At 41.6% G+C, this 14,658-nt stretch overlaps 1 protein-coding gene across 3 annotated transcripts in view; it reads left to right on the top strand.

Annotated features, from left to right (window-relative positions):
- The window catches only part of LOC102793538 (neurotrypsin), a 70,632-nt gene extending 66,947 nt beyond the window's left edge, over positions 1-3,685 (top strand). For all 3 annotated transcript variants that reach the window (XM_087837518.1, XM_087837519.1, XM_087837516.1), the window contains one exon: positions 2,001-3,685. In XM_087837518.1, the coding sequence (XP_087693644.1) occupies positions 2,001-2,323 (323 nt within the window). In that variant the 3' untranslated portion in view covers positions 2,324-3,685. The remainder of the gene's footprint in view (positions 1-2,000) is intronic.
- The last annotated feature ends 10,973 nt before the right edge of the window (positions 3,686-14,658 follow it).

Here is a 14,658-nt window from a genome sequence, read left to right as displayed (position 1 = left end):
AGTTAAACATAACATGACCGAAAAAGCAAAAAAATAAATAAATGAATAAAAAGAGAGAGAGAGAAAGAAAATCACACAAATTATATGTTAACCTCATTTATTTTTAGTTAAGTAAACTCTAAAAATTCTAACAGATCGCTGGTGCCTAGAATACAGTTGAATAACTATTAAAAAACAGATGATATAATATTTCTGTCCAGGTTGCAGTCTGCATTATGAACATGTAGTTGGAAACTCTGCTCCTCTCGGTGGAAATGCGCCTTCTCTTTCCTCTTTGTATAAAAACATTTTAAAAGTCAGTTTAATCTCAAAATTTACTGTTAAATCCAAAACACACCAGATAAAGAAAAGCGAATGGTTCAGTCTAACACATGTGCCAGTGAACCATTAAACGTCTGTAAAACTGTGCAGTTATGAAACGTAACTTTAACCTCAGCCAAACCGATTTGCTCAGTTGTAAATAAAACAGCGAAGTAAACGTGACCCGACAGACAGAACCTGAGTGAATTAAGTCCAGCGTTTAACCACTGAGAGCTAAAACTCAGGTGAGGTTTCAAAGCTGTGTGCCGGTGATTGGACATCAGCCGCTGATAAAGTGGGTTCGCCTATAAAGTGCTCTGTTGGGAAACAAGCTCCAGCAGCTCTGCGCTCGGGAAAAACTATATTTACTTATCTTGTGCAGAAAAATGTGCTGAGGTTGCGTAATATCGAGCACCGGCTGCCCAGTTAAACTGTGACTATCACCAGGTAACGTGGGCGCGTTTCTTGAATTAGCAGCAGGTGTTAAACAGCTGACAGGTGAGGAGGAGGATGCATGCAGGTAAACTGAGGGTCTGTTGAGCTGATCGCTGGTTTCGTGAGAAAAATGTCAGCTCGTTCTTTATGTTACAGAAGCACAGAGACACAAGAGCAGGTGGAAAGAGACGATCGTTCGGTGAAAATGAGAATCTGCGAATGCAACATGTGGAACACGGAGAGTGGAATATGTAAACAAACCGGTTAACGTAACCCCCTCGGTGCACTCTGCATGCTGACTGTTAGCAGAGCTACTGAAAGCTCTGAAAACATCTAAACACTTTTGCAAACATGTTCTATGTTGACAACCTGACCCGACATGTGAAGATTACAGCGCGACATTCGCAGCTAAAACACTGTTAAAAGTGTAGTTGGTGACAGAAAAACGGGCTATTTTAAAACTACACCACCAACATTGCTGCCTGTGATTTGAAATGCATTCTGGGATACCTGGCTGCCCCAAGTCTACACAAGCAATCGATTATCTAGGATCGACCTGTTTTGACTTACTTTGAATAACTTACAATCAAATGTTAGAGAAGCTGCATGGCAGCGTTAACCCCGCCCCCTGCGTTTGATGGGTGAGGTTGACAGATAAAATTATTTATCTGTCAACGAACGCTATTTGCATCTGATTATTCTGAATCAGATGCAAATAGCCAGGCGCCAGGACTGCCAAAATGAAATAAATAAATATATCATTAAATAATTAATTAAATGTGTCAATAATTAATTAAAATGTGAAATACATAAATAATTAATTAAATGTGTCAATAATTAATTAATTACATGTGTCATAACTATTTATTTAATTAATTAATAATAATAATTAATAAAGTTTTATCTAATCTAATTAATTCCAATTTTAATTAATTATTGACACATTTAATTAATTATTTAATGATAATTTAATTAATTCATTATGGCAGTCCTGGCATTCCATATATCCAAGCCAGAATCGATTTTAATCGATGAATCTATTATTAAAACCCACGCCTAGTACCAAACCACAGCAACAGTTGCCTCAGGGCAGCTTATATTGTAAGACAAAGAGTCTACGATAATACACAGAAACTTTGTACTGCAAACGTCACCAAAACAGGTCTACAGTATTTTCATCCACCAGTGTTTTTCAAATCCAGGCTTCATCTCTACCAGGTGTTTCATGTAACTGAGACTTTCTTCTTTTCTGTGTCTGCTGTCAGACTCAGAGTACTCACACACCCTGCTCCAGGCCCGGGTCCCCCTGCTTCCAGCCTTGACGTGTAAGAAACGATATGGAAACCGCTTCACCAGCCGCATGCTGTGTGCCGGGAGCCTGTCGAAGCACCACCGTGTGGACAGCTGCCAGGGTGACAGCGGGGGTCCGCTGGTTTGTCAGGGGCAGAGGGGTCACTGGGTGCTGACAGGAGTCATTTCGTGGGGTCACGGCTGTGGTAACCCCTCTTTCCCTGGGGTTTACACTCGTGTTAGCAGGTTCCTGCGGTGGATTAACAAGGCTATCAACAAGCCCTACAAGAACCAATGATCAAGAGAAACAAACAAACAATCTTGTGTCATAAAGAGATTTCAGAGCTTGTTGTCTTAAGAGGAAGTGAACCTGCTGGGTGTTACACCTGGAACCTCACACTAGACTGGTTTGGATTAAGTTTCCAGATTGTTTCATCATGGATGTGATTGCCACAGTATGGTGTTTTCAGTTTCATCAAACACATTTAATAACACAAGTAAACACAAATCAGTTTCTCAATGAAGGGAAACTCCAAACCCAGATGGAGCAAGTCCATTGGAAAGATCTGCAGGGTCACATGACACATGCATGTGAGGCTTTGATTAACTGCACACAGAATATATGTTTTAATAACCTGGTCCACAGAGCAGCAGTGTGTGATGCTGATATAAACCCTTATTTCAGCTGATAGTGTGGTTACTTGGTGGCTGATCTGAATGTTTCGTTTCTTTTACTGCTGCACATTTAATACACAGCTGATCTCAAACACTCAGCGTACTTAAAATGAAAAACTACTTGTTACAGGAACATATGCACCCATTTACAGCTTGTCACTCCATAGTACTTTTCCATAATATGCATCCAGTATGTCAGTATTATAATGTTTATGTATGTATGCACAGCCTTTAATTATTTAAGAAACAATCTGTGCTGACTTCGTTAAGTTATACAAATTAAAGTTGACCAATTAAAAAAAACCTGGTAACCACAAATCAGCACCAGCTGGATGACCATATCTCCATTATTATGAAAATGAGGTGAAATGTTTGCCCCCCCTCCAACAGAGTGCAGGGACTGTAGGATCAAAATCAAGGTGCACTGAAGCTGTTCTGGTCGCGTGTGATGACTCATGTTATTAAAATAATTTATGTTGTTTTTTTCTCCTTGATTTGTCACCCACAACCCTCTCACTGTTATTCAGTTAATTTCAGTTTTATTTATGCAGCAGCAGTCACCTCCAGGGGCGTAGGCCGATATTGTACAGTAATATTAGAGAAAACCCCAACAATCTGCTGCTGTGAGGCTCCACGAGCAGCACTTGGGTCAAGAAGATTCCCTTTCAACAGAGGAGAACGCTCTTCAGACTCAGGACACCCATCTGCTGCAACCAGTGAAGAGAAAGAGGACAGAAGAAATAAAAGCCTAAGAATAGTTTTCATTTTAACATGGTTGTTCCTGTGGTGGTCCTCGTTGGGTGCTCTGCGGGGCCCCGGGTCTCCTCCATGCCTGCCTCATGACCTGGGGGGCAGGGATATGGCTCCCCATGCCCACTATTAGACACTTTCATGGAGAAATCTTATGATCATAAGTGCGCTCACACACACACAGGTGTGCACACAGGTACTCCGAGACAAACACTCTCTTGGTTGGCTGCTGCCTCTAAATCACAGGTGTCAAACTCCAGGCCTCGAGGGCCGGTGTCCTGCAGGTTTTAGATGTGTCCTTGATCCAACACAGCTGATTTAAATGGCTAAATTACCTCCTCAACGGCTGTGTCCCAATTCAGGGTCCGCATTTTAAGGCCGATTACATCACGGCGACGCGACGAAGGCTGTCCTAATTCAAAGGCTGCTCGAAATGAAACTTTAAGTAAGTACTGAATATTATGTCACTTATTTATGTGCAAATGTTTAATAACGAAGAACATTAAAACATTACTGTTGGCCACATGTCGGCAAAGTCATGTGACATTAGTGACGTTTGTACTAACTTGGTTTTAAAGCCTTTACTTTAAAATATACGCCGTTCAATAGCTGAGCTTAATCAGAGAATGATCAAAGCTCATGTAGAAACAAACAAACGAACAAAAGATTTTCTCCTTCATTTCTGTCAAACAAAGCTGTATGAAACGTTTCCAGCTGTTAGTATCATGGTTGCTAGGCAACCTGGGCAGCGCAACGGCGGCTAGACCGTCCCATTTCACAAGCCTCGCACTTCCGGCCTTAGCGGTCTTTAAGTACGCGGCCCTTGAGGATCGTTGAGGCTGCGTACTTTAAGGCTGCAGACCCTAAATTGGGATACAGCCAACATGTCTTTACGTTCTCCACAGGCCTGCTAATGAACTGATCACTTGATTCAGGTGTGTTGACCCAGGGTGAGATCTAAAACCTGCAGGACACCGGCCCTCGAGGCCTGGAGTTCGACACCCCTGCTCTAAATGGTCCCTTTGGGTGGTGTTCGCTTTCTCTGCAGTAGAATATCACTTCCTGTTCCAACACACAGTGATGTGTTTGTATAGCTTATCTGCTTATTACTTACTTCTTATTCAATACCCCAATTACTTACCTGGATGATTGAGCATGCATCAAGGCGTTCTTGATGCATAGTGTAATCGTCACTCTGTGTACTCACTGGCTAACCTACTCCTTCTTTAGGGTTTCGCTAGCTTAGCTTAGCTCATAGCTGACTTGCTAGCAGCCTCCTTTAGCAATACTGATACTTGTAATAAATGTAGCATATTTTCACCTCCTGAGGCCAGGATCACAGAATAGCCTTGAACAACCCGTAGCCAGCCAGGGACCTGTTGTAGCCGGTGCAGCCGAAGGTAGCGTAGGCCCCGCTAGCTGTCCCCTGGCAGACTGTCCTGAGCAGCCGGGGAAACAGGATGGCTTTTCACTCAGCGACACACCCGCCGGGGATCAAACTCTGCTAACTGGCGATTCTGTTCTGAGATGTGAGGTTAGAGACACCAGAAACCATAGTCAGTTGTCTTCCAGAGCAGGCGACATTGAGGGAAATTTAAAACTGCTGGCTAAAAGTAAATATAAATTCAGTAAAATTATAGTTCACATCAGCAGTAATGACACCCGGTTACATCAGTCGGAGGTCAATAAAATCAATATTGAATCGCTGTGTAACTTTGCCAAAACATGTCGGACTGTAGTTTTCTCTGGACCCCTCCCAGTCAGACCAGGAATGACATGTTTAGCCACATGTTCTCCTTAAATTGCTGTCCATGAATCCAGATAACACACATCCATTAGTGAAACTGCAGGAATGTCTTAAAGACATAAAGACCTGGATGGCCTCTAATTCTCTGCCTTTAAATTCAGATCAAACTGAGGTTATTGTACTGAGCCCTGAAAATCTTCTAGCGTTTATTACCTCTGGGCTGGACTACTACTTCTTCCTGTTAAAAGGGAGTTTTTCCTTCCCACTGTCGCCAAAGTGCTTGCTCATAGTGGGTCATATGATTGTTGGGTTTTTCTCTGTATGTATGTCCAACCTAAAGTCAGCACCTGTAACCTGTCAGTACTGCTTGGTCTGATACATTGCATTCAACAACGAAACTGGACACTTCAGCAGCTGCGTCAGAAAGTTGGTTAAGTTGCTTGCAGTTAACTAGCAAAATTGATTGATGAGCATTAGAAGCTTGTTCTAAAAAAAAAAAAACTGAGGAAGCCAAGAGTCGATAGGAAGCAAAGGAGGAAAAAAAGGGGCAGGGCACAAGTTGGTCACTTACAACGGGCCTATAATTGTAGCAAAACTATTTGTGCATGTGGGTGTATTTCTACTTGTGTGCAGATTTTTGTGTGGATGTAGAAATCCATTTGTGGGTTCGTATATGTGTGTGCATGTAATGAGATTTGTAAATGTATAAATAAAATTATTACCAGCTTGATACCCGCCCACCTAGATTCAATTCAATTCAATTCAATTCAATTTTATTTATATAGCGCCAAATCACAACAAAAGTCGCCTCAAGGCGCTTCATAGATACAGAGAAAAGCCCAACAATCATATGACCCCCTATGAGCAGCACTTTGGCAACAGTGGGAAGGAAAAACTCCCTTTTAACAGGAAGAAACCTCCAGCAGAACCAGGCTCAGGGAGGGGCGGCCATCTGCTGCGACCGGTTGGGGTGAGAGATGGAGCAGAGTGCCCTGCACATTTTCCCCTCTAACCTGCACCATGGACATGGGGGGGGGGGGGGGGGGGGGGGGGGGGGGCAGCAGGCTCCAGTAGAACCAGGCTCAGGAAGGGTCTACAGTCTGCCGTGACCAGTTGGGGGTGAGTGGAGGAAAGGACAAAAGACGCTCTGGAAGAGAGATAATGCTTATGGGAAGCTTGCAGCAGCCTGGGCCTATTAGAAGCTGTAAATTAGAGGTTATCCAGGTCTTTAAGATCAGCCATTTCTCTGCAGATGATCAGTTAGCTATATGACAACGACTCTTTCAAGAATTTCTGAGACAGAAGGAATTTTTTGAGATTGGCCTATAATTAGCTAAGACAGCCAGGTGAAGTAAATAATTTTTAACGATGACCAGCTTAAAGGCGGTGGTACGTATTTGATTATTAGAGATAGGTTGATCACATTTAAGATTGAAGCATTAATTGATGGCAGGACTTCTCTGAGCAGTCTTTGAAGGAACGGGGTCTAAAAGACACGTTGATGGTTTGGAGGAAGTAATTATTGAAGTTAACTCAGAAAGATCATTGGAGAGAAAGACGCTACATAAACATCAAAAGCATTGAAAGTAGCTGTTTGTAATAACATGTTGTACACATCAGGAGACGCCAACGGAAGCCGTCCTACAGAGAGCAGATCTAAACAGTATTTTTTTATTCGTATCACTTTATTGTTATTGCACTAGGAATAAACAATAAGGGAAGTATTCTGAATCAGATGCAAACTTGTGGCCATAGTATAGGCCAGCTCGCACCAGCAACTGTCGGAGGAAGAGGTCAGTGAAGAGGAATCCACCGTCATCTGTTCCTAGCAAGGACAGCGTGCGCTCCGTGATCTGGAGAGTGGTACCACCACCCAGGCCCAAGAGAGAGAGGAGTTTCTCAGCCTGCTCTACATGGGAGAATGGGTGGTGCCGCAGCAGCAGCGCCTTGAGAGCGGTGTATTTCCTTCTTTCATTTGGTGGAGGGATCCCAGAGCAGGGTCATCACACGGCGGGTGAACAGCGGATCCAGCAAGGTCACCACATGATGGCATTTTGTGTAGTCGGCTGAAATGGCACAAAGAGCAAACGGAGCTCCAACGTGCACGAACCACGAAGGAGGGTCGTGAAGCCAAAAATCCGGCAGCTTAACCGCCACAGAAAACTAAACAGCAGTGACGTTTGTAGGGTTACTGAAGTTGGGCTAGCTGCTATATAATGATGTGCTGCGTGGTGGCTGGCTGCACAGCTATGGTTAGCATAACAGTGAAGCTGCAGGATGAACGCTAACTTTTTTCCACTCGATAAAAGTTAACGTGAAGGTTCCTGATGGTTAGAGACAAATGTAATCACATGGCAGGATGCTGTAAACGGACCAAACTTCAGTCAGGAGAACAACTGAGATAATCCATCCACAATACGAGGTTAGTCAATAATATACTCCTGCATGGGCTGGGCATAGTGATAATCAGAGGTGGGCAGTAATGCGTTACTGTAATCCGATTACTTTTTTCAAGTAACGAGTAAAGTAAGGGATTACTATTGCAAAAATGGTAATTAGATTACAGTTACTTTCCCGTAGGAACGCTGCGTTACTGCGTTACTAAAACCGTGATTTTTTGCGAGAATGTCTCATGACAGTGACGTAAGCGAGTGCGACGTTCGTGACAACAGCTGTGTGCAGATCAACAATGGATCATATATCGAGTGCAGAGAGAGTATGAGCGTGCAGCGTTTAAAGCGTGGAAGTACTGACCTTACTTTGAGTTTGATTCCATAAAAAGTGACAAAAACATTAGTGTCCGTTGTGCGTGGGAAGAAAACTTCTTTTTACAGCGAAAAAAACCCCTAAACTTCCAAACAAGCACCGAGTAGCTACGAAGTAATGGGAAACTCACAGAGAAACTCGCGGATTCTTCCACTGACCGCTGCACACCTGCACCAGGGTAACCCTCCGCCTACCCCACTCCTGCTTTACAGGTGAAAATAGAGCAACAGGACCGCTAGTCTTTGACTTTATTTATTTTCTGCTGTGTTTTACTTGCATCTATTTGAAAGACTGAGTGTAAACACAAAAAATGTTTTATGTGCTGGAATGTGCAGAAAATAGGTTTAAATGTTAAACTAATTTCTTCCAGTCAGAGAATGTTGCAGATAATTAAATGTTTGCTTGATGCATAAAGTTAAAAGATTAAAACTAATAAAACAAGTTTTAAAAAGAGACTTTTCCATTTGATTACATTTTGTATGATGGATTATGTAGAAAAAGTAGAATTGGGCTGAAAGATCTATCGCTTTATCACCTATTCAGGTTGTAAATCGTGTTTTTAAAAAGTAACTAAGTAACTATGTAATTAATTACTTTTGAAAATAAGTAATCAGTAAAGTAACGGGATTACTTTTTGGGGGGAAGTAATCAGTAATTAGTTACTGATTACTTTTTTCAAGTAACTTGACCAACACTGGTGATAATAAAAAACGAGAGAGGCCGACAGTGATCACAGTTTTTAGGGGCGTGTTCAGATTAAATAGAACAAGATACAAAACATTAAAACGTTAAAAACAAAACACCTTAATAAACAGAGAGTAGTTTGGATTCATCAGGTCATCACTTAAAGATTGGAGCTGTGAATGTTGTAATGCAGTACAGATGTTGTTATTATCACTCGTCACATCCTGTTTATGATAGTTAAAATAAATAACATTCACATAAGAAATAAAATTGTCTCATGTAAACTGTATGTGGTGTTAAATAGGCCTATATTACTGTACTTTAATGTCGGTCCGCTGCATTAGTTCATAAGGATGAACACATGTGTGTCACACTGAGACCGCAGGTCCTGTAACTCTCCAGCAGAGGGCAGATAAAGCAAGCTTGTGACAGTGTAAGGAAGAGGACTGTCTTTCTAGTATTATAGCTTGTGCAGCACTTTAGGAACACCTTTGCACTTTATTAAAAGCACTTTAACTAGCACTTTATTTAGCATCGCACTTTAGGTATAGATTTTCACATTAATAACATTTGCACACAAGAGGTTTAATTATTTATTGAGTATTTTAATAATTAGCAAGTAGCCTTTTTTCCAGGTCCTCCAGCTGCTCCACATTAAGAAATGTGGTGGTTGTCTGTGAGGAGGAAAGAATTGTTTCTAGGAGCAAACATTAAGACAAAGTAACACTAATGTGTGTGCAAAGACAAGAGGTGAAGGTGGTGCAAAGAACTGGCTGAGATGTTGAGATGTGATTACTCGCCCGTCTGTCCCGTGTGCTCTCCAGGCTGCAAATGTTTGTCTGTTTCGTCCTTAACAGCTGAGAGTATTTAAGGCTGCCAGCTGTTATTAGATGTGAGTGACTATTGTGCTTATATTGTCTGTTTTACCCTTTTATTATTTGTTATCTTATGTGCAGAACTTTGTGATTCTGTCTAGAAAGGTGCTATATAAATAAAATTTTATTTATTTATTTAAGAAAGCTTGACATGCAAGTAACTGCCACAGCCTTAGAGCCATACAGGCAAATAAATGCCTCTTGTTTCCGCCATACTGTGTCTTGGTCTTCCTCACTGTAAATCCAGCCGCAAAAGGCCGTTACAGCAAGCTATTGTATCGCTCTCACTCCGGCCTAGTGATTTTCAGACTTTTTTCTTGCATACCCTATGGAAGAGGATTAGGAAGTGGGTCTTTTTTTCTGACCTTTTTTCTCAAAATTCTGGAAAAGAAGAAAAAAAGATGTGTCCACTTTTTTTTTCGTTTTTCAGTGGCCCTAATCCTCTTCCATAATATCCTCCGTTAGAAACTGAACAGAATTCATACACACTGACGCCACATTTTATTTATTTAGGAAAGGAGATTAATAAAGAAAAGAAACTCCCATTTGGAGAAATAAACGTATCAGCAGTGTTTCTTTGGTTCGTTTTTGTTTTTCCCTTTACCATATCATGACATCAAGCATTACATTTCTTTTTACAACATTTAACAGCATATTTGTGTCTTGATCATCTGCTGAAACCCTGCAATGGCTCCATGCACCCAGTTTAACAACCAGCTAAGCTCATCTCCTTTGACCCAACCACGTGTCACAAAAGGCCAAAATACAACTAAACCTAAATGAGCCACTGATCTGTATTTATCGGTTTACATTACATGTTGACTTTCAAACGTCCCTCATTACTGATGGATATTTCTCACATCCAGATGAATAGTATCAGCCTTCTGGGATTTTTCTTACCTGGAAAACCAAGACTGAGAATTGTCTAAAATGAAGCAAACTGTAGAACTTTCTTCAGTGTTAATTACAGGCTAATGTAGTATCTGCAGTTTGGAGTGTGTTTGACTCTATGTTGTGTAAAATGGTCTGGTTCTTATATGGCGCTTTTCTAATCTGAGCACTCAAAGCGCTTTATACGACTAATTCATTCACCCAACCACTGATGGATGCATCGGAGAGCAACATGGGATTAGGATCTTGCCCAAGGATATGCCCAGTAACACTACAGTAACACTACAGTAACACTACAGTGACACTACAGTAACACCACAGTAGCACTACAGTGACACTACAAGTAACACTACAGTGACACTACAGTAACACTACAGTGACACTACAGTAACACCACAGTAGCACTACAGTGACACTACAGTGACACCACAGTAGCACTACAGTGACACTACAAGTAACACTACAGTAACACCACAGTAGCACTACAGTGACACTACAGTGACACTACAGTGACACTACAGTAACACCACAGTAGCACTACAGTGACACTACAGTGACACTACAGTGACACTACAGTAACACCACAGTAGCACTACAGTGACACTACAGTGACACTACAGTAACACCACAGTAGCACTACAGTGACACTACAAGTAACACTACAGTGACACTACAGTAACACCACAGTAGCACTACAGTGACACTACAGTAGCACTACAGTAACACTACAGTGACACTACAGTGACACTACAGTAACACTACAGTAACACTACAGTAACACTACAGTAGCACTACAGTGACACTACAAGTAACACTACAGTGACACTACAGTAACACCACAGTAGCACTACAGTGACACTACAGTAACACCACAGTAGCACTACAGTGACACTACAAGTAACACTACAGTGACACTACAGTAACACCACAGTAGCACTACAGTGACACTACAGTAACACTACAGTAACACTACAGTGACACTACAGTAACACCACAGTAGCACTACAGTGACACTACAAGTAACACTACAGTAACACTACAGTAACACTACAGTAACACTACAGTGACACTACAGTAACACCACAGTAGCACTACAGTGACACTACAAGTAACACTACAGTAACACTATAGTAACACCACAGTAACACTACAGTGACACTACAGTGACACCACAGTAGCACTACAGTAACACTACAGTAACACTACAGTGACACTACAGTGACACTACAGTAACACCACAGTGACACTACAGTAACACTACAGTGACACCACAGTAGCACTACAGTAGCACTACAGTAACACTACAGTGACACTACAGTAACACTACAGTGACACTACAGTGACACCACAGTAGCACTACAGTGACACTACAGTGACACCACAGTGACACTACAATGACACCACAGTAGCACTACAGTAACACTACAGTGACACTACAGTAACACTACAGTGACACTACAGTAACACCACAGTAGCACTACAGTAACACTACAGTGACACTACAGTGACACTACAGTGACACTACAGTGACACCACAGTAGCACTACAGTAACACTACAGTGACACTACAGTGACACTACAGTAACACTACAGTGACACTACAGTGACACTACAGTAACACTAGAGTAACACTACAGTAACACTACAGTGACACCACAGTGACACTACAGTGACACTACAGTAACACTACAGTGACACTACAGTGACACCACAGTGACACTACAGTGACACTACAGTAACACTACAGTAACAGCACAGTAACACTACAGTAACACTAGAGTAACACTACAGTGACACTACAGTGACACTACAGTGACACTACAGTAACACTACAGTGACACTACAGTGACACTACAATGACACCACAGTGACATTACAGTAACACTACAGTGACACTACAGTGACACCACAGTGACATTACAGTAACACTACAGTAACACTACAGTAACACTACAGTGACACTACAGTGACACCACAGTGACATTACAGTAACACTACAGTAACACTACAGTAACACTACAGTGACACTACAGTAACACTACAGTGACACCACAGTAGCACTACAGTAACACTACAGTAACACTACAGTGACACTACAGTGACACTACAGTAACACTACAGTGACACCACAGTGACATTACAGTGACACCACAGTGACATTACAGTAACACTACAGTGACACCACAGTAACATTACAGTGACACTACAGTAACACTACAGTGACACTACAGTAACACTAGAGTAACACTACAGTAACACTACAGTGACACCACAGTGACACTACAGTGACACTACAGTAACACTACAGTGACACTACAGTGACACCACAGTGACATTACAGTGACACTACAGTAACACTACAGTGACACCACAGTAGCACTACAGTAACACTACAGTAACACTACAGTGACACTACAGTGACAGTACAGTGACACCACAGTAGCACTACAGTAACACTACAGTGACACTACAGTGACACTACAGTGACACTACAGTGACACCACAGTAGCACTACAGTAACACTACAGTGACACTACAGTGACACTACAGTGACACTACAGTAACACTAGAGTAACACTACAGTAACACTACAGTGACACTACAGTGACACTACAGTAACACTACAGTGACACTACAGTGACACTACAGTAACACTAGAGTAACACTACAGTAACACTACAGTAACACTACAGTGACACCACAGTGACACTACAGTGACACTACAGTAACACTACAGTGACACTACAGTGACACCACAGTGACATTACAGTGACACTACAGTAACACTACAGTAACAGCACAGTAACACTACAGTAACACTAGAGTAACACTACAGTAACACTACAGTGACACTACAGTGACACTACAGTGACACCACAGTGACATTACAGTAACACTACAGTGACACTACAGTGACACCACAGTGACATTACAGTAACACTACAGTAACACTACAGTAACACTACAGTGACACTACAGTGACACCACAGTGACACTACAGTAACACTACAGTGACACTACAGTGACACTACAGTAACACTACAGTAACACTACAGTGACACTACAGTAACACTACAGTGACACCACAGTGACATTACAGTAACACTACAGTGACACTACAGTGACACTACAGTAACACTACAGTAACAGCACAGTAACACTACAGTAACACTAGAGTAACACTACAGTAACACTACAGTGACACTACAGTGACACTACAGTGACACCACAGTGACATTACAGTAACACTACAGTGACACTACAGTGACACCACAGTGACATTACAGTAACACTACAGTAACACTACAGTAACACTACAGTGACACTACAGTGACACTACAGTGACACTACAGTGACACCACAGTGACACTACAGTAACACTACAGTAACACTACAGTGACACTACAGTGACATTACAGTAACACTACAGTAACACTACAGTAACACTACAGTGACACTACAGTAACAATCTCAGTCTCAACACTGTGGTTCTTATTAGTCTTAATAAATGTAATTAGTTTACAGCTGTCACACGCTGCCTCAGAATAGTTTTGGTACACTGATGTATTAACCAACCAATATGCCTTTCTAGAGCTAGGCCTAATAAACACACACACACACACACACACACACACACACACACACACACACACACACACACACACACACGGATGTGTGAACTTCAACTGTGATGAGAGTCCCGTCACAGTTAATGTTGTTTCTGCTTTTCCTTCTGGTGTTTGGAGGGCAAAAGGAAAGAGCCAACATCCGTGATCGTATCTGACAAATGAAATCAGAGGGATTTCCTCAGGGTAACAATTAGTGGATGGACATAAAAGGTCTTACAAGCTGACTACCCCATGGATAACCCAATTTAGAGCAATTAGAGTAAGTGATAGGGAGGGTCATACTGGAAGGTCGTTAGAATGATTTCTCCCTCCCTGTGACCACTCTGACTTGGGTTATATCAGTTCCTTCCAATGTTTTGAAGAATTTTAAATTATCATTGGTCTTGCAAACTTAAGCATGTGTTTTTTCAACAACGATCTTTTTTAAGTGAAATTTGTGGTCAGAATGAGCAAAGATTACTTTGTGCTTTAAATGATTTCTCTAAAATGTTCTTTTTTCAGGGTGGAGTGATTGCACAGCACACACGTTTAATGACTCTGAAAAGAAAAACTGGGTAAACAAGTTTGGATTTAATTTGGATTTCTCTAATCTACACAACTTTTTAGGATCACAGTG

The sequence above is a fragment of the Neolamprologus brichardi genome, unplaced genomic scaffold, assembly GCF_056152115.1.
Source record: "Neolamprologus brichardi isolate AB-2024 unplaced genomic scaffold, ASM5615211v1 NODE_ptg000033l+_length_6344489_cov_1, whole genome shotgun sequence".
In the NCBI taxonomy this organism is placed as follows: Eukaryota; Metazoa; Chordata; class Actinopteri; order Cichliformes; family Cichlidae; genus Neolamprologus; species Neolamprologus brichardi.
The sequence above is the reverse complement of the archived record's forward strand: the minus strand, read 5'-3'. Positions and strand labels throughout refer to the sequence as shown.